Source organism: Ixodes scapularis, unplaced genomic scaffold (genome assembly GCF_016920785.2).
Source record: "Ixodes scapularis isolate PalLabHiFi unplaced genomic scaffold, ASM1692078v2 PGA_scaffold7__128_contigs__length_106722199, whole genome shotgun sequence".
In the NCBI taxonomy this organism is placed as follows: domain Eukaryota; kingdom Metazoa; phylum Arthropoda; class Arachnida; order Ixodida; family Ixodidae; genus Ixodes; species Ixodes scapularis.
In genome coordinates, this window is record NW_024609882.1 from 79,104,397 (window position 1) to 79,126,140 (window position 21,744).

General features: G+C 41.3%; 1 protein-coding gene across 1 annotated transcript in view; it reads right to left on the reverse strand.

The window, feature by feature from the left end:
• LOC115315116 (lysosomal alpha-glucosidase-like) overlaps nt 1-21,744 on the reverse strand; it is an 85,515-nt gene that overhangs the window by 1,696 nt on the left and 62,075 nt on the right. Inside the window, exons 8-16 of the mRNA XM_040221063.1 lie at nt 19,693-19,809; nt 17,786-17,985; nt 14,190-14,323; nt 12,269-12,420; nt 9,684-9,832; nt 6,502-6,586; nt 5,446-5,630; nt 4,731-4,819; nt 887-936 (exon numbers count right to left, since the gene is read on the reverse strand). Coding sequence (XP_040076997.1) covers nt 887-936; nt 4,731-4,819; nt 5,446-5,630; nt 6,502-6,586; nt 9,684-9,832; nt 12,269-12,420; nt 14,190-14,323; nt 17,786-17,985; nt 19,693-19,809 — 1,161 coding nt within the window. The remainder of the gene's footprint in view (nt 1-886; nt 937-4,730; nt 4,820-5,445; nt 5,631-6,501; nt 6,587-9,683; nt 9,833-12,268; nt 12,421-14,189; nt 14,324-17,785; nt 17,986-19,692; nt 19,810-21,744) is intronic.

A 21,744-nucleotide genomic window follows, 5' to 3' on the forward strand; every position in this document is an offset into this window, starting at 1 on the left:
AATGAGGTACACCGTTCCCCGAACTTTTAAATTTCTGAAATTCGACGTTTATTCAATTTTGTTGCGTTTTTTTATTCTTTATAAATCAGAAGGAAAATAAATAATGCCCAAACACACGAAAAGACACCGAAGGCCGTCGTATTTGTAAGCGAAATTTACTAAAAATCTGCAAGATCATAAATGCAACAGCCTCCTCTTATTGACGGGAAGCCCAAATGGCATATTCTGAACTTAAAACTGGAAGAGTACAATAACATACATAGGGTGACATCTGTCTTGACCCTAAAATACAGCAGCGGTGACCAGATGTATTCTCGAAATTCTCCGAGGTATAGGAACATATTTGCGGAGCCTCCCTTTAGGACTATGGTCACTGACAAGGCGAGAACGGCACTCAGAAGCTACAGCATCTGCCTCCCCCAGAACGAGCATGCTGCCTTCGAAAAGGCTTCCGGGCATCTTGGAGCTCGAGCACGAGGGCACAGAAAAATCACCGAGGAAGGCGACGAGTGCACTCTGGAGGCCCGACGTTTAAAACACGCCCTGCCGTTCTCGCTCTTTCAGTGACTACAGTTCTGACTCTATGATCTGTCAATAGTATTCCGAAGTTTTCCGAGTATTTTTTTAATCCTTACCGCGATGTCACATATAGGAGTGTTGTGCAGATATCCGAAATAACGAACACTTTACCGACGAACAGTGTTCGGGTTTTTTCGGTCTGGTTTTAAAACGAAAAGGGTGCCAATGAAAGTCATAAACGAAACAAGAGACACATTCAGTTGAAATAATTTATCCTAACTTAATGGTTATATTATTTGAGCCGCAATTTATAGAGGTGTCGAGAAATACGCAACTCTTCACACATTCGTGAAAAAAAAAAGCTTACCCTGACTAGCAGGAACTCGTAGAGGTTGTACTCATTTCTTTCCACGGTGTCTGAAAAAAACGTCGCAGTAATATAGGCGAGGAGTATGCAGTGTTTTAGACGTTATCGAAAAATAAAGTAACAAAATACGTTACTCGGTAATAGGAAATTTTACGGAAGGTATTACCGGCCTATGTTACCACAAAATAAAAGGAACCCGTTACAGTTACCGTTACCGATAAAAAAAACACGTTACTTTTGTGTTACTTTTTAAAATTATGAATTAACATGATTTATTGTTTTGACGGTACAGGTATGCATAAACGCCATACTTCGAAAAAGAGAAATTTGTTTATGCGGAACTGAACAGAACTGCTTCATCATTTTTTACGGTTTTACCTAAATACAAAACAAAACGCAAAGAAAAACGCTAGAATTTTAAATATTCGCATAACATTTTTTAAAAGAAACATAGCACTGTAACTGTTAAGGTTAAAAAAACCAAGATCAGTGGTAGTATGGCTGAATGATGATATACGTGGCGCTGTCAAAACCAAAGAGCTTCTGTGCAAGCGCTATCGACGTGCGCCTAGTAACGAACGGTTGAGAGTGGAACTTAAGGCCTCGTGTAATAGGGTAAATGCTTTCATAAGATCTGCAAAACGAAACTACTCTTCAGAGAAAATATTCAAAGCTCGTTTCAACTCTAAAGAGTAGTAACCGAGGTTGTAGAATTAACAAATTAACTCTAAGAAGAATTGACGAGTTGCGTGGTAGCTCGCGAAAGAGCGTTTTAGAATTGATGCAGAAAAGTTTTGGTCCTAACCTCACTACAGCAGTGGGCTCATTTAATGAATATTTGGCCACTGGCATCTATGAAAGCAGCCGTGATGGTGCAATGTACATACGTCAATGACGGGAATGTGACTACAACTTCTGCAATACTTTGTACGGTTTCGCAGACCAACTTACGATATATTTTATCCGGCCTTAAACGACATACGTCTGCTGGACTTGACGGCATATCTGTCAGGGATCTCTGCGATAATGTTGAGTCACTCGAGAACGTGCTTTGATCTCTTATAAACAATATAATATTATCGGGATTGATGCCAGGCGACTTTAAAACTGCAATCGCAGTACCGATCTATAGAGGCGGCCGGCGTAATCAGTTGTCCTTGTATCGACCATTTCGGTTCTGCCCTGTATTTCAAAAATCCTCGAAAAAACATCTGTTTTGTATGAGAAGTTTTCTAGATAAACACGCTATCATATCACCCTCACAGTACGGTTTATTTTTTTATCGAGGCACGTCATCCCTGTTGGACTTGTTTTCAGATTCTTTGCATTCGTCGTTTGACAACCACTCTTATGTCTGTGCGCATTTTCTTGATGTTACAAAAGCGTTTGATTCAGTGAACCATGACATTTTATTAGATACGCTTAAGGGGGGGGGGGGGGGGGTCCTCGCTCGTTTGCTTAGCCTTAGAATTTCTTTGTGCGCACGTTTTCAACTCGTGTTTGTTGGCGAAGCTTATAGTACAAAGGCACTTAGTTAGTACACTTAGTTCTGGAGACCCACAAGGTTCCGCGTTATCCCCTTTTTTATTTAATGTAAACGTTAACTACCTTTCTCAAGGGGGTATGTGTAACCTATTGCAATTTCCGGATGACACTGATTTTTTCTTGTCATACTGATATTGCACATGCTATCCTGGACCTGCAGAGAAATGTCATTACTGTCATGAATTGGTTTACAAATAACAAGATAAGTGTAAACGCCTCTAAACCACAGCTGGCATGTTTCCGCAGCCCGTAGAAAAAAGTCAAATTGTTTCCGCCTTTGTTTTTGCACAAATACAATTGCGTATTATCTTGCTGCGACCCTGTTCAATATGTCTCTCCTGTCAAGTATTTAGGAATATACTTTGATTCTGACATGTCTTGGACTACGCACCTCTCTTTTGTGTCGGAACGACTGAGAAGTGTATCTTGTCAGTTCCATAACCCAAAAGTGTTCCTTCCGTTTGCAAGTTGAAAAATGCTCATGCGTTTTATGGCGTATAGTGCTTTTAGGTACGGTGTTACTCTATTTTTTAACTGCTCTCGACAATGGCATGCCAGAATTGATAGCATTATGAGAGGGATGTTAAAAAGCAACTGACAACTTGTTTAGTTTACTCAAATTGCCTTGTTTTTAATCGTTGTTTTTTTCAGACGGTCGTTTTTCGTTACTTCTGGTGCAGTGAATTTCAAACTGAGAGGCTGGTCCCACGTGCATTTAGGAACACTACTCGCTATGAAATTCCTCGTATCTATACTCATTATGTGGAAAGCATTAGCTCATTTTACGTACCAAAGATCTTTAAGGAACTACCAGACACATTATTCTTAACCAGTTCTAACCATAGGCTCAAAAAGAATCTGAAAAAATTATTTCATGATACCACCAAGTGATAGATCTACAGTTGACATTTATTGAGTGTTGTTGCCTATATACTTCGTTTTTATTCTGTTGTTACCTGCTGTTTGTGTAGGGACTGGGCTGTACTGCGAGGTCATGCCACACAAGCCTCCCTTGGCTCGGGCAGACGTGTATATGTATTTGTCTATTCCTACGAATAAAAGTTTATTATTATTCTTATTCTTATTATTAACATGGCGGCCTACAAACACGAAAAAATGAAGTGCAATTGTTTTAGGTCTTGAAAGAAGATGTAAGGAGTAACGTAACTACGTTACTCATTACTTGAAACAAGTAACGTAAGCCCGTTACCCGTTAATGTTTTGAAAAGTAACGAGAACAATGGAGAGTTTTAGGGAACCGTTTTTGCACATTCTATACGTATGCGGTATCACACCCGCAATTCGTACCGGAGGGCCTTTTGTACCGTATCGGATGTGCAAAAACGGCTCTCTAAAACTCTCTATTATCTACGTCACCGTAAAAAAATAACTTAACGTGTAACCGTAACGCCGCTACTTGTAATGCATTACCACCAAAACTGGAATTGTGCTGTATTTGTAACAAAATGATAAAAGATGACTTGACATTAAAATTGTATTAAACGGAGAAAATATGGCAATGACAAGAAAATAATAAATAGGCTGATTGATTCAAGATACGAACTCATTATTTTATATGGGCACGTATGTCATGTCTGAATGAACAATATTGGTTTTGGAAAACATGACTTACCCTAACCGATGCTCTGAAAATATTTTGGAGATAAATTAAGCAGAACTGATACATGAAGAAGAAATGTTCAGTTATGACGTCATTTGTCTCTGCCTACCCCAGTCCCACTTGACCAGAAACAGCTGGAAACGACAACGAACTGCCTTAAGCACGTGCAGCGTGTGCTAGAAAATACCATTGGTAGGGTCGCAATATCTCGGTGCTTGTGAAGTAAGCCTCGCGTGATTACAGGGCGGCAAAGAATGTCTTCGCGTTCCTGTTGCACTTCCTCCAGGTTGGCCCTCGTTGGTTGTTTCTGTTTATGCACAACTGTGCACAACTGGGCCAGACTGTAAGTCGGCCTAATTTGTTTTGCATTCGCAAATGATTTTCCTCTTGTGATTATCACGTGATTCTAAGATGTCCGGGGTTTCTGTGTGACAAGAGATGACCTGTGCGTGCCAGTTTTCATGCACGGTTGCTCTTAAGGCGTCAGGTCGTCTGCAACTCGAAACTCCAGGAAAAACAATTCAACGTACGGAAAAAAAAAAATCATTTAAGGAGGCAAACGGGGACGAACCGCAAGTTCGAGTTCACAGCAAAAATTTACGCGGTCTGGCGGCCGACATGAAGAACAAAGGAAAACTATTTAAATGCACGCCTTTGGAGATATGAACAGACTCGCACCTATGGAGTCTCCGTCGTCCCAAAACAATTCTCCTCGAGCCGTTCCCTTGATATCAGGTGCTGCAAGGAGCACGATTGGATTCTGTCGACTGTGGAGAAAAACAAAAGGCAGTAAAAAAAGCTTTTTATCCATCTTCTAGGATTGCATCTGAAAGGTAGCATATAAGGTGGTAAGCTGAGAAAGTTGTTTGCTGTCCTTGATTTTTGTTTTTTTTTTGTGCGCCAGTGTTTCATCATATTCAACATCGCGTAGATGCAGCTTGTTCATGTCTTCTTGAAAATCTGTCCCTTACGGTCTCTCGGAGTGAACCACTAGACATCGAGGCACTCCACATATCTGAGACTTGTTATCTCTCTGCCAGAAATTTCAGCTTGAGCGCTGTTTTATATCGAATTGGGTGCACAGACGACAACTGCGGAACGTCTGGTTAAATCCTTGGACCATGAAGATTCAGATATTGTTCCAAAAACGTGATCAAAAATACTTTTAGCAATGAATGTGGTGTAGGACTGGGTTTCATGAGAAAAACAAGACGCCACGCTCAACCGACACATATGTCATGTGACATCACGATGTCATTAGACGTCACGTGACGTGACATAAACTCACAATATGTGGCCACCTCATTTGTAGCACATGCTCTTCGTCTCCAAGTTTGTCAGCTATGACCAAATCAGGCTTCAATTTATTGAAATATCCCACCGAAAGCGTTACCTCTGGGTCGTGGTGAGGGCTGGCTCCTGGCCCGGAACAACGAAACCTCCGCGTACCAGGATGTTCACGACGTTCAAGGGCGAAGGAAAGGTCCGGTAGCGGCCCTCGGGATGATGGTACGGTGTTCCGCGATCGAGGTCAAACCATACACCGGCCGGGACGTATGCATTGACTTCCGTCTGGTTCTGCAGTTGAGAACAGCAACTAACACTCACGAGGGTGAAGGCTCTTTATAAGTTCGAAAAGAAGTGTAAGCAATTTTTCCGCTTAAAATATCTGTATTTCTCATTGAAATGACGGTGAGAGATAGAAAAAAAAAAAGCTACAGGAACAGGTACCTAGCACCATAAACTTTTCACCAACAGTGGCCATACGCACATAGAGAGGACATGAATATTAGAGGCATTGAGTGTCACGAACGATTTGCAGTCAGTTATTTCCTCCGAGTCCGTCTCGGCGTCCCGGCATTGTTTGTATCCAGAGATGTAAAGACACTGAATGTATGAATTTCACGTACTAAACATTCTGGAAGAAATCAGTAGTAAAGGTGTCAGGAACCGAAATACCCGTACCTAACAACGTCTTGAAGTACTGATTTTCTGGTTTATAAATTTCAATGTAGGGTGACGAAAGCACATGATGACGCATTTTTTAATGGGCGAAACATTTACACTGTGACATATAATATACAAAACCGAAATTAACTTTTGTGGCGAGAGAGCAACAACGTCTCATAGTAAAAATGTATTTCGTTTTTGCCCCTAACCCTTAATGTCTGACGGCGTAAATATTCAATAGAAATGATAACTTTCTGAAAAAAATGTGAATTCTGTGACATACGCGTTAGGTTCTAATAAATGTTTGTTCTTTTTGCCCTTGAGTTCAGTGATAATTTAAGTGTCTTTTGAACAAAATACGGCTCACAAACGCTATGCCGACAACGAGATAATTGACTTACACTACCCAATCTAAAAAAATACGATTCAGTCCGTGTTCTGAATTTGAGACGTTCAGATCCCATATTGCAACATGCCAATGCTGTTTGAATGCACCCACTTCGTACAATGCCGGGTTGAACATCAGGCCCGGTCCCCAGAGGAATTGCTCGTCAATGTCGTATGTGCTTGGATCTTGAGGGAACCTAAACGAGAACATCATAATCAATTTGAAAACAGTTAATAACTTCAATTTTCTTTATCTTAAATGTAGGCAAGCAAACAGATTGTTTCCATCATCACAGAGCTTCATGTCTCAAAACTATATCGGACTAGATTTAGGAAATTCACCTACTTGAATCTGCTGCATCTTTTTACTTTAAGAGCACGATGCCGCACATATGTTTACAGTGAAAGTTGTGTTATTAAAATGTCTTTTGTAGAAGGGTCTGCCAAAAATGCTTGTGCTGAAAGAGTAACGGTATTTTATTAGAACGCAGCAGCTGCTTGGTTTAGTTGACTTGCTTTATTAAGATGTACGCACACAAAAAGAAGAGTTTTATTAGTACACTTCTAACTTTACCACCAGTTTACTCGACTTGGCGGCCACAAAGATATGCTGGTTTGCTTGTGAAATTAAGCGACTAATAAACGTTTCAATTTTTTTTTTATTTATAGGCTTTAGATTGCAGAGGGCATTTACGAATCTGAAGGCCAACCTCCATACTTAGATATCCAACCCCTGGTGAAATAAACGCATCGAAAATTGGACGCTACCAGCCAAGTATGTCACTTCCGCAGGAAATAAAATAATTGTTATGTGCATCCAATATCACTTCGCAACCGTGCTAACTTTAATTAAGTTCATCGGGCGATCCAGAAATTTTCACTTTCGTTATCGGAAAACGCATAAGTGTTTTTCTTTTTTTTCTGTATGGGAATGAGGCATCGTAGCCGAGAAGCCTCCGCAACTTGCTCGTGGGAGCAGGCAAGTTCTAAGCACATTTTTACTGATTTCCCTATAGCAAAACCTTATTTCTTCCCCGCCTTCACCGTGAGCAAAAACGAACCCCAGGAGAAGTACTGCCGCTGCCCATTTGGTCGCTCTGCACGGCGGAGCCCAGCCTATTTGTTTACCTTGTAAATTGGAAAATTAGTCAGTGCAACACGACTGATAATTGGGGGCCATTAGCGCGCATCATGGAGTGCACAGCGTGCCATTGTTTATGGTTGATTCTGATTGTTGTTGCTCGTTTATATCATATTTTCAGCTATAGTGCTAGCTACTTTAAGCAGTCCCTCAATCTTTGTCGTCACGTGAGTAGGTAACGATGGTAATATTGATACCATATGACGATGATAAGATGTTTAGTGTGGGTTTTGTGCAATGACGTGTACTTTTTTGTTTTCTCTGAAAGTCAGCCGAGCAGAAACGTTCACCTACGGGCTGTTTTACTTAGGAGAAGAGTCTACAAAGTACTAGAAGTCTTCATTTCTGCGTTGCGAAATCACTGTTTATGGTTCCCGGACTGCCCTCCGCAAGAAAAAAAATAATAGGCTAATATATAGACTTGCAGATAGTATTGCATACGGTTCGAAATTTGAAACTCTTTCTAACAGTGAAAATTTGACCCCCCTTCGAATATTGCAGGTTCAGAAATTATGGGAATTCGTAGTGTTAATAAAATATTATTATACTAACAATTTCAAGTATAGAGTTAACAAACAAAAATATCTGAGGCATTCTGGAACCTTTTCCACTCATCTGGCGTACACAAATTACGGAAGGTGTTTAAGAAACTATTATATTACATTCTACTTTAATATACCTCCGGAAGAATGGCACGGCTTGCCGTCTCTGAAAGACACGAAACAGGAATGAATGGAGTGGTGCTCTCGTTATGTCTAGGTGTATTCACACTGTTGCTTTATTTGCTGTTCACTTTACCTGTGTTAACATTGTATAGCCTGTTCCGAGCAAAATGTTCCTGTTTCTATTGTTTTAATTATTTTGAGCACGCTTTTGGGTTGCCATTCTTACGCACATAACTACTTGCGCGCTTATGCGGGCCTTCGATCAACGTATGTACAAGAATGGCTAAATCAACGATTTATCATTATTATTTTCTGCCGATTCTACATCTTAAACAAAGTAGGAACACAGATTTGGTAAATAAATACTCCTACTATAGGGAGCGTGCGACACCTAAAGGGGGTACGCCTCTCCGCTCTGCAGCTACACATACGACAGCGTCTGCGTCACGTCTTCACGCTCAGGACTTGACCTGCAGCGTCTTAACCCTGTCTGCGCCTCCCCGTGGCCGCATTTCTCGATCTCGACCTGGAGTAAATGTTCGGCACCTCGACATTTGAAAACGTGTCAATGTCCAGCGTTGCTCTTCATGTGTTCTCACGTCATTCGACACGCAGGAGTTGCTCGAACATCGATATTAATCGTCCCCCGTAAGCGGCAACGACTGCAACACACCGCCATGTTTGTATTGTTCATCTGCGCTAGAACATGCCTCTATAAAGTGTTTGTATGTCTGGCGGTCCGAACATAACTACGGGACAACATTTAATATTCTCACTAAGTGATTAAAAAAGTATTTTTCACTCCTCTTATTATCAGAAAGCTCTTCGCTCGTTGGCCAGGGTTGAAGAGACTAACAGATATTGAAATGATCGCGACTGCTTTCACTTGTGCATGGAGGGGATGTGTTATTAATTTCCAGGTCTTGCGTAAACGAAAGTTAGCGTCGACGCTGTCCTTGAACGTTTGATATAGCACTGTGCTGAACACTGATTAGAAACTAAGGTCGGTTGCTAGCCGGGATGTCTCTTCCAAATGCGTCTAAAAGGTGCCACGCCGCCATGCCACTGTCTTGTCGCACGCTTCCAATAGTCAGTTACAAGTTTAGAACGCGCCGGATGCTCCTCCTACACCTTCATTGTCGCCAGCCACTGCTTTTTCGGGATGCGCAGATAATCCGCTACCCAGGTGCTCGTCGCGATAACGTCGATACTTCTCACCGCTACTGCCTTTCTTCCGCTCCAGTCTACATTTTACTGGATCTTACATTGGAGTAAATATTTTGTACCTTATTTATATTCAGAGTCGATCTTTCTGTGGTACAAGATATGTTCCGTGAGAGTAGCTCGGGCCTAATCGAAAAAAGATATGGTACACAGCTCTGGTTGTTTCGTTGGCGCGATGCGATGCTGTGTCTGATACGTGGTGGTGTTTATTTGTCACATCCATTCGTTGCATCTGAATGTAGGGCTAGATTAAACTTCACGTACTCCATGAACAACGGCCTTGCGACGGTCTCGCCTAGGACGTGGCTCCGGTAGAAGAGTGTGTACAGGTAAGGCAGGAGCGTGTACCGCATCATCAGGGTGCTTCGAGCTGCGTCAAGCACCACAGGTCCCATGCTGTATGGATCTTGGTCCTGGAAAAAGTTTAGACGGCCAGGATAAAATTTCATTGCATTGACTAAGCATTGCTCAGAATGAATTTGTTGTGCTCACAACCCACAAAAACATCATTATTTTTATTTACGCTTTAGCAGTCGCAAAAAAAGAAGAAGAAAGAATTAGTGCTAATTCTTTTAGCTCTCGGTCAAAACTTGGTTTGATATCGCTTATGGGGCGCTAGCATTTAATATATTCAGGCTCTGGGGTGCGCAAGGCACAGCACACTTGCTTTGCTCCGAAGGTTGTTCCGGATCCCCCTACAAATGGAGATTTATTTTTGTACGATGCAATAGAAGAAGGTATATGGACACAACTCAACAAATTTTTATATACAGGGTCGCGTAAATGTTTTATTTATTTTAATATATCAAACAAAATCTAGAGTGAAGTATAACATATCACGGTTCCAAAAAAGGCTTTTCCGGGCGATTGTTGTTGTTTTTTTGCTTTTTGTGGCTTGCGCTATCCCGCCGAAAGCATTTTATTAATTTGTTTATTCTCTTTTTTTCTAGGATCATCCGCGGTCCATCAACGCAAGAGACATCTTTTACGCCATTTGACGTGTGGTTGCTTTCCATATCATATCCTAATAATATTGCTTTTCCGCGCTACCAGGCTGGGTGTTGGTAGAGATTCGTAATCGACTGAATGTGCAACGCCTCAGGGATGTTGTATAATGTAAACGCGAGTCGCATCTGTTCTTTGCAATTTTCCTTTGAGTGGGCGTGCGAAAGACTTTGAGAGGGAAAAAATCGCATAGTCACCACATTTCGTGTGCTCCAATTACAATATCTTGCACTATACCTTCTACAAGTTTCAAATCCTCATTCACAAATTGAAACGAAGCACATCGATCGGCCTATACACGATTCTTGTAACTGTTTCGTAGGAATTGAAATCAGTCGCCGCTCTATAGTACGCATATGATACATGTTGAAATGTTGAAATGTTTCGCGGTGTAGATGATCAAATATGCAAGGATTTTTTTTATTATCGTTCGTTGTGACAAGACGTGACAGAATTTATGAATGTCATATAATGTTAATGATGATTTTATATGATACAGGCTTTACTGTACATTGATAAAACAGGCATTTGTTAATGTGTGCTGTTTATGATAATTTTTATGCGCAGACTAGACAATCGGTTGGGACTCTCTAAGGAGCAAACATGTAGGTAATGTGTAACTAGTGACAGGTTACTTCTACCTAGTTAAGTTTTTCGGTAACGAGTAACGGATTTAGCTACTTTTCTGGAAAAGGAACGAGTAACGTACTTAGTTACTTTTGAGGCCAACTAACGCGTAGCGGTATTTTGTTACTTCTGAAGAGCCACCTGTACAAGACCGTCTAAACAGCCTAGTTCTAATTCTGACTTGAGTATGTGTCTATTCTGACAAAGGCAGATGTGCGACCCAAATAATAACTAGACGGTATGAAATGATGTGAATATAGCAACGTTTATAACTGAACACATCAGTCGAACTCTATATCTCGTAATGTCCTTCACTCAGCCAATGCAATAATGTTACTTGGTTTAACCCTTCTAAAATTGAGTACAAATCGAATGCAAACCAGGAGGTAGCCAACACGAACAGGCACAGAATCCATTGTTAATTTTTAAATTTAGAAACAGTGAGAACAAAAGTGGGGAATCCCAGGTTCACCAGATCTTCCTGAAGCACAACACTGCCGTTTCTTCGAGCCCGTTAGTAGGACGAATCTTCAGCGCAGCCCGAAATGTATCCTCAAGGAAGCGGAGAAACATAATTAATGCAAAGTTGGAGAGGCAGCTACTGCTAAAGTGCAAAACAAAAGCAGTCCTGTGTATATGACCGTCAAAGTAACAAGAAAGGTAACTCGTAACATGTGAGATAAAGTAATGCGTTAAATGTGAGAATCGCTAAAGAGTAACTCATATATTTAAGTTTTGAGCATGTAACAAGGAACAACATCTAGTTACCTTTTTGTTTTGGTAAAGTGCACATCCTGCAGATGTTCAAACGATTTCGCGCGAACGCCTACCGGCCGGTAGATCAGCGCCTGATTGCGACCTTAAACAGCAAGTCAGTCAGGTTAGGCGTGTGCCTTCTGTCATACGCGTGTAGCCTCGCTGACCTGCACTTTCACGTCGTAATAAGGCGCTGATCTACCGGCCGGTAGGCGTTCGCGCGATATTGTTTTAAAATCGGGAGTCTGTACATGTCTGCAAATGAGTAAGTCCTTTTTTTTTCAAGTGAAATTCGCCTATGCTGGTACGCACTCGAGAATACGTTATATTCTTCTGTCAATGCAGTCCCCCTTTCGGTATGGAAACAATGAAGCAGTTTTAAACTCAACATCTACCACGCATTGCTCTGAGAGCCAAAGTCGAGGACTTACTGAGTGATCATGTTCATTCTCTGTGCTTACCATTGCATCGTTGGTGTTATGGTTTCTGGAGAAGGGGTAGAACGCTCCGAGGGCTTGCCAACGAGCGCAGAGCTCCACCGTTGTGTTGGAGTTGAAGCCGCAGATGTCCGCACCGACCAGGGGTATGCCGTACAGTCCGAAACTCAGCACGTCTGAGGAAACATCGAGGGCGCATGTTGTAGTAGTGTGGAAACCGACGCTAATGTTCCGAGTGTTCATTCGCCCTTTTGCTGTAGCCAGCTGGAATGACTTTGAAGTAGATGTGTCTAGTAGTAAAAGTCTGAAGCTGCCTTGGTAGGCTGGAGATAAAATCTCGAGAAGCGTGCCGAACCAAAAGCGCTTGTAACCTACACCTCTTTCCTCCGTTTGTATGACATTCGTGCTGTTTCAAGATGAAGTGTTTATATATTTGGAAAATAATATTTTCAGCGGTAGATTTATTTTAATAGAATTGTTCCCCGAGAAAACCTAATTCTTATGATAAAGGAAATTCTTAATTCCAGCGGGCTGCCGCTTGCCAGTAGCAATACTAAGTGTCACCCTGCGAAATTTAAACAATGTATATACCGAATCAGAAACTGGAGAAAACAGAGATGTCTCAATTTTTCTAATAGAAATATTGTCAAAATAAAACATGCACATGTGATTCCAGTTGCCACGAGCAGATTCCAATCAATCATGCGTATTGCTGGTGCTCTTGCAGAACACTTTATTACGATAATTGTTTTTAGATTTTAAGTGAAATGTTTCGACTTGTTGCTTCATTTAAACATATTACTTTAAAAAATACACCTGAAAGTAGTATATTGCTTTGAATGTATACTCGATAATTTTAAGATTATGAAGATATCTCTTATACTGGTGTATTGATGTAAAAATTCATTTCGCGTGCGTCAAATTCAATTACAAAGGGCTTTTTTTATGAAATGAATTAAATAAACCATTGCTTTGCAGGTTTAAACATAAGGTGATTTTATTTTTTCCCCGGGAAGATATCTTGTAGTTCTTAGGGTTTCCAGTTAAAATACATTAAAGAACAAAATTAATGCTCGCGGTAAGCGTTTTGAGCATTCTGTCGTTTACGAGAAATTAAAAAAGAAAAAAAACATAATTTCGTTAGCGTTTAATAGTTAAACCACAGGTTGCCAGGTTTTACGTCTTCCTTTTTCAAGCTACTATTCTATGTTGTGGGACATATATTAACTAGAAAATTCAGATTACCTGATGCAAAGAGGGGTTCTCTTGAGTTCTCGGGTTCTCGGTGTGCTATGATTTTTTTAATGTGAGATTTTGACATAATATTTAAGAGAACTACAAATTGTATGTATATAAACGAAAACTCTTTTGACACCTCCGAATATTTGACGCAGTAAAAATCAGCTAGGCAATATCCGTCTCAATTGGAAATAGTCTTTGAGAAGTAAATTTTAATTGTACGAGCAAATTTATGTAATAATTGTAAATAATAACTTGACGTTGTTTGTTATCGATGAGTGGCGTATTTATTGACTTCTGCTCTGTTAATATATAAGAGTCTTAAAAACAAATAAAAGTGCGTAAAAAAATTAAAACCTCTGAAATTTCATTTAGTGAGCTTGAAGGGGACGCAATTTCATATATAAAAAAAACCTGAACTCAAAAACAAAAAAACAAAAAAAAAACAACCTCTTCGAATTTCTTCTAAGCTATCTAGGAGCCATCTAAGTGTTTTTAATGAGTGAAGCGGCCCAGTTCGAGAAGGAATTCATATAGAACTCTTAATTAACTCAACTTTCCAAATGTAAAACAGCTAGACTGAGAACAATAGCCTTCGAAATATTTTAGCATGTTCATGATGTAATACAAGTGAATGTTTTTGTTATTATTTAAGAGCGTAATTAGCCAGAGTCAAAATAGGGTCTTGGCGAGCGTTCAAACTCACTTGGTACGCTTAGCCTCAAGTCCTTCCAGGACGACTCAATGTCTCCAGACCAGTGTCCAGACCAGGCCGCCTGTCCGGCGGACGTCGCACGGGAAATGACGAATGGTCGCTTTTGTCGAATAGTCGCAAGAGCCCTTGGCGATAAAAGCGGTGAGAAATCAGAATTACTCCTTCCACGCTGTGCAACATTTTATTCCCTTCTCACGTTTAAACATTCTGTCAGTTATGGAAATCGGAGTAATTGGTTGCTGCCTCACTAAATAAATCGTTACTCTATTGAAAAAAAAATAAAGTAGAAAGTTTTATGTGCAGTGAAGAACAAGGCGCGTACAGTAATCGATAAAACCAAGTTTTTTTTTCTAGATTACGTTTAGATTCTGTTACTTGTACACTATTTACGTGGACTGCTATGTGAATTCGCAGCCATATATAATAGCGTGTGCCAAAAGTATTACAATATTGTTTCGACCCGAAAATAAAGTACGCATTTGCCGAATTCCCATTCGCTGCCCAGGCATAGTGCCAGCGGTGCGAGCAAGATGCCGAAGTTTACGAACTAACCGTTACTTGATTTGAAAGTAGTAAGTGATTTTCTAAAATGTTAATTGGGAAAATGACAGCCAACGGAGATCTCAAATACATGAGGCTGAACGGCGCCAGTTACAGAAAACGGGCGAAAATGGGCGTCATTTTCTCATTGAAAAATATTAGAGATTCGCGTAAAACGTTTAATTGAGATGACGGTCAGTTCTAAAACTTGGCATCTGGTCCGGAATGCTTGCGCTACATTTGGGTGGAGAATGAGCATTTGGCGATGCGTAGTTTATATTTGAAGAGAAAAAACAACAAAAAAAAAAAAACATTAACAGTTTGTTTTGGACATTCTCTAGGAAAACATTAGCCTGTGCAGTTGTGAGACTACGAAATCTGTAGATTTGTTTTAGAAATATTTTTACCATGATGCATTGTTTTTACTTGAATATGCTCTGTAACTGAGAGCATAATGAACGCGGTGTGTGAGGACAATCCAACATCTTACTGGCTCCACAGCCAATACAATGGCGGCCTGCTAAGGAGGCGGAAGTGCCAGGCAAGAAACCGTCTCGTCCACGCTTTTTGTAACCTTGAGTGACTATAGCTGCATTATAATCATACCCACGAATGGCATTATGGTTCCACCAATTACTAGTCTCTTTGATAGGTCAAAATATTTGCACTAAGGTTTTACGCTTAATGCGCTCGGCCATGGGTCTGCATTCGGGTATTCTTTGCATGAACGTAACTACGTGTTTATCAGCACTGTATAAATTTCAGAAATGCATTTACATAATTATACTACATCCTCGATGCGTACACCCCATTAGCCATCAACCATCTTTCACGTTCCATTGGAGGCTAAGTGCAGTTGACCAAAAATATTAACTCATCTATACCCGTGACACCCATCACAAAATACGAGTTGAAGGCGAAATCCCTGGTGCCGATTCATTAAAGACAGTGGCATGATCTACTCAGTGAATCACCTCTCTTAATGTGCTGAGTCGTCCTCCTTAATGTGCTGAGTCATCCTTCTCAGTGTGCCGAGTCATCATATTATTCCGCTTAGTCATCCACTGAGTGATCACGTTTTGATACCTTTCGTGTCACCGGCGTGTTTTCGCTCAGGCACTTTGAAGGTCAACTCATCGACGAGACATATAAGGCTTTCGCCTTAAAATATTTACTGGAACACGCTATTGGGGACTAAGATGCTAGCTTTAAACTCATGGAGACAACAACAACAATGACGGGCACTTGGCTGCGTCATTTTTTTTTGTCTCATTGTTGTGGTCTCTGCTTAGCATTGGGGCCCCTGGAGTTTTTGGTGCACGATGCGAATAACGTTATCACATTTTGAAGGAAGTAACGAAAATGCAAGTAGTGATTTTCCAGATGCATGGTGGCGCGGACCTATGAGGAGCTATGAGTTCAACGATGTGCGCATAATGTGTGAACATACCGTTTCAATTGTTCAATCTTCTTGCTCACATTGTAGTTTTTAGGTCGCATCGTTTTCTGGACTTTGTCAGTCAAGAAAAGTCTTTAGTTCGCGTTGGCTGTACCACGTTTCAGCTGAAGGTCACACGCAGCCGACGGTGAGTCTGGACTGAAGCTAAATCAGGCAGCGTCACATGCGCAAGCCTTTTTCGTTTATGATTGGTTGAGCGATAATGGAACACATACAGAATCAAGACGAACATCAGGGGGCTGAACTTTTTACAGTGTCTTATTTGCCCATCAGGTCGTAGCGTTGCCTGCGCGTCCGGACTTAGGGTGAAACGAAGTAAAGCAAGCTGGATACACTGCAGGAAACTAAACGAAGATGCTTTTTAACTGTTTTATCACATGGTTTGCACGTGAAAAGCCGTCATAAGGAACCGTCAAAAAGTCCCGCCAGGAGCACCCGTCACGAGGACCCATCGAAGACCCCTTATTAAGTACTGTCGTGAGGGACCATGACGTCACGTGACACCATGACGTGATCATTACGTCGTCACGTTAAAATGTCACATGAGAACATAATCACGTTATGTGGTCGTCAATATGACGTCATATTATGTCGTTACGATGTCGTCAGGATTACATCACGTCATGTTGACATCAACATAATGTCAATGTGACGCCGGTTTGACGACACAGGGACGTGATATTTACGTCATTAAAATGCCATGGTTCACGTGACGTCACAATTCCTTGTGACGTCATCGCGATGTCTCATGACACCAACAAATTGTCTGATGTTTTGAGGTCACGTGACACCTTGACGTTACGTGGCCCGATGTCGTTGTATGACGTCACGGTCGTTTGATATCGTGGAGTCACGGAACACAATGAACTCGCATGATATCACGTGACTCTGTGAGTTCACGTATTCACGTGACGTCGTTACGTAATCTGATGTAATACGCACTTTACACCTGATGAGCTAACTGACAACATTTTCAGTGCTTTGTGGTCTTTGTGAGCACAACCAGTATAGAGCAATTTTGCTTTCGTAGAGTGCATCACATACTTTCATTCGAGATCATGCTTCTTGGTTGTGACTTAACAATAAAATGTTTACCTTGGTCATACTTTTAGAGCATAAAATAATTACTTTGGTTGTAATTTTACTTCAAGTGAGGACCGTTTCTACGTTAGGCGCTTTGTTTGAAGTGCGTTGGGGTGTGTGCAGACATTCCTGTTTTTTTGTATTATTGCATCATTATTGCATCGTGTCCCATCTTCGCCCAGCACTGGCCTCCCATTGATGGCGTCAATAACCCAACGCTATTGACCTTGGTATCTAAGGGATGTTGCCCGATGGTGCATGTGCTCCGGAACTTGCGGGGGTAGAGGTAGTGACTTGGGCCTGGCTACATATCATATGTAACGAACAGGTTTTATGATCGGTATCAGGAGCACAATGGAAGCTTGGAGTCCCCGCATTTCTTAACCAACCTTGTGACCGTCGACAGATTGACGCTCTTAGATTTCTCTTAGTTTCGCAGAGGAAAGCAGAATTAATCCCGGTAGCCACAGCGATACTTTTGGTTGGGCACGTCACTAATACCTACTTGTAGGTCGCTCTGGCCTCTAGGTGTCCGTAGATGTTGTGCACATCGTAATGCGCCGAGATGTGATGGCGGTCGCTCATGCACAGAGTCTTGACAGAAAGGGATTCTCCTCCAGGGACGTACGGGGGATGTTCGAGGCGGCTGTCTTCGGGACATCCGCCGGCATGGCCGTTGTAGAAGACGGACGGCTCGTTCATGTCCTGTGTGCGAGGGTTGTTATAGTCCTCGATGCATACGCCCCAAGATTACCGCAAGACTTTTGTCTTTGATTAGTTTATTTTCATTTCGATTTATTAATTTCTCGCATAGTTAGCAATGGTGGTTTGAGGAGAGGAGACAAGCTGCAAAAGTCTAGATTGACAGAGCCGGCGCCCTGCATTTGGCACATTGGCAAGCTGAATTGTAATAAAGACCTTTAGAACCAGAAATATGAAGTTGTACGCTAACATATAAAGGGCGTTAACGGTTTACAGAAATCTTAATGTCTACAAGAGCAATGGTGAAGCTGACAAGCTAGAAACTATATCAGCTGTTCAAAGTGTAGGCATCTAGGCGCCGCTGCCATTGCCCTGGAAATTCTATTAACCCTTCGACACATAGATATCTGGGTTGCGTGACTGCAATCGAATGAATTAACGTATATGTGCGGTTTGTTTGCCACAGGCGGCCCTCCTCTATATTTTTGCTTTGTAACTTGTTCTTGAAATCTCAAAATTTTAGCTGGTGTAACTTTTCCCGTCACTAGAAATTTCATTTTTTACAACTTTAATCAGCTACAGACATATATCGCGCCGCCATGACAGCCTCTACATCTCTGTATGCGTGAAATATGCTGTTCCGATTGCAGGATATTCAAAAGTCAAAAGGGTCATCAACGTCCCCTGCAAGTTGCATCATGCTAGACTTGTTGAGCAATATTTTATAGTCAGAATTGCGGGTCAAACTTGAGCGACCCTTGCAATGAACTTAGTTAAATTACCACCTGTCTATTTGTATTAAAAAAAACGTATTTTTAATAAAAAAAGTGTTATGTGTAATGATGTTCTGCAGATCGTAGACTACGAACCAAGGTAAGGTATAATGTGCGTAGCTATCGTTTTATTATGAAGGTAGTTTAATATAGTATAATAAAAACTTTCTGTTTTGTCGTCATTTCACTAGCCTTTGTAAAATTATCTAACTTTAACGGAGAATATAGTACATGCCGAAGGGGATTACACAAAGTAAAAGTTACTCGCTTTATTAGTTTACTGTTTGCGTTAATACTTTACAGTTTTTAAAAATCTATTAAGAGTAGATATAACTAAAATCTCACCCATATTAAGTATTTTGCTTGCATGTTTGTTTAAAGAAACATTGTCTAGTGCAGAAGCTACGAAACATCGTTATACATATTTGTAATTCAATACTGGAAAAATAAGGACCACGTTTTCCAAAATAAAACATCGATTTTAGCTTTTGCCTAGGGCTTCGATAATGTTTATTGCTTAGTAACGTGTTCATTTCTACTCTAAATCGTTATTCCGTGTACACGAAGCCTCCTGCATCCTGATTTAGTAAAACCTTTTTTGGTATATTCTAGTTTTAATTATTTCCTTAACAAGGAAACTTGAAAAGAACTAAGATCGCGCGACAGTTTTTTTTAAAAATATATATTGATAAATAAAAAAATGAGATCATATTCGAACATTTCGTGCTATGTCAAACGCTGGAACAAATAGAAGTTCTTTTTTTGCTCTCTAATTCTTAAGTTTCTTACAACGAATTTCGGTTAGTTCAATTTACATCTTGGCATTGAAAACTCGGGGCATTTAAACAAATACACAATATATAACCCTTGGAGTTTTTTGTTTCGCTGAAGACCGCGTTCCGTGAGTGCTTTTTTGGAAAGCAGTTAGTTTACTTACAATCCAGGCTCCATCAAATGGCACCAAGTCGTGGAAGTTCTTAAACTGCGAGATCCAGTATTCCTCCGCCCTCGGATGTGAAAAGTCAGGAAACACGCTGCTGTTGGCATTCCAAACCTGAGCAGAAAGTACAAAGCCAATAACTTCAAATAATTTTTGCATTTCATTTTAGCTTATCAAGTTATCAGCCATCGTCACTTTTTTATCACTGTTTATTTTTTTAGTGCCCTGAAGGGAATTAAATGGCCGGGTGTGTTTACTCACCCCAGCTGGAATCACGTGGACTGGAGGCCAGCGTTGCAGAACCCAAAGATACCTCACTGAATCTTACACCTACCCGTTTTGATCTGGATGAGCATCTTATCCGCGAGGGGTCCTGCGCCAGCACTTCGCGATTCACGGTAAAGAACCCAGGCTAGGAGTAATACTGCACTGGGTCAATTTATTATCTACTGCGGCGATACCAGGCCCATGTTGTGGCTCCCGCTGCCTAAACACAGAGAAAACAATTAAATGTTTTTCAACAACCAAATGTTTTTGATATTGGCACAAAAGGAGCAGTCCCCAAGCAGATGGTCAAAACTGCTCTATTACTAAAAAGGAAATATTACTAGAAAGGAAAAAGGAAAAAAGGAGTGCGCACGGCAGCCTTAGCGCAAGCGTGGCGCTAAATCCGCTGCAGTTTTTTGTGCAGTGCGTGATGTTGCTGCATATCCCGGTTTCATCGATGGCTGCTCGTGATTCAGCACCGGTCCCATTCGTCCTGCCTTCATCGTCCGAGTTCATCACCAAGCTGCAACTGTCGTCATCAACAGCGACCAATCCAACTTCATCTACAGTGGCGACACCGCACATAAAAGAGAGGATCAGGCAACGTCTCGACAGTGGGCACGGCAGCCTTAGCGCAAGCGTGGCGCTAAATCCGCTGCAGTTTTTTGTGCAGTGCGTGCTGTTGCTGCATATCCCGGTTTCATCGATGGCTGCTCGTGATTCAGCACCGGTCCCATTCGTCCTGCCTTCATCGTCTGAGTTCATCACCGAGCTCCAACTGTCGTCATCAACAGCGACCAATCCAACTTCATCTACAGTGGCGACACCGCACATAAAAGAGAGGATCAGGCAACGTCTCGACAGTGGGCACGGCAGCCTTAGCGCAAGCATGGCGCTAAATCCGCTGCTATTTTTTGTGCAGGTTGGTAGACCCTCTTCTATGGTTAAAAGTGACTATCTATGTCTATTCGTTCTGCCGTGCCCCAAAACTTGTCTTGAGTGCATTGTTGAAATGTTAGACACGGTTTGTCTTTTATTGCAATTATGTGGCGGCGTGGAACAGAATCCCGGACCACAGAATTCCGGACCGACCGTCCAAGAGATGTTGGCTCAAGTTCTTGAAAATCAGACCCAGATGACGAGGGAGCTATCAGCGATAAAAGAAAATCAGAAACATGCAGAGAATCAGGTTCAGCGGTTGAACGAAAAGTTGGCTGCTATACAGGTGAAAATGTCTGTCTTGGAAACGACTGCAAATCAGTTTCCCGCCCATCAGCACAAGATATCTTTACTTGAAAACCTAGTCGCAAAAATGGATGACAGAATTGATGATCTCGAAAACAGGAGTCGACGCAACAACATTATCGTTTACGGCGTTCCTGAGGCAGCCGACGAGACGGCCGAACCCCTCCAGAGTCAAGTCTTGAATGGCATTTTTGGTGAAAAGCTCGGGGTGTCTATTACAAGTACGGAAAGATTGCACCGTATTGGTAAACAAACGGATCATAGACTGAGGCCTGTTATGGTGAAACTTTTCAATTTTTCCGAGAAAACGCTTATTTTTGAAAACCACCGAAAACTGAAGGGCTCGTCAATATCTGTCTCTGAGGATTTTTCAAAAAGATTACGCGGCATTCGTAAGAACTTGTGGAACAGTGCTGCCGAAAACCGTTCAAGGGGTGATAAAGTCAATATAGTGTACGATAAGCTCAAAATAAACAACACGCTTTAAGTTTGGGATTTTGAAAGGCAAACGACGGTTCCAATGAATCAGCGGATTTC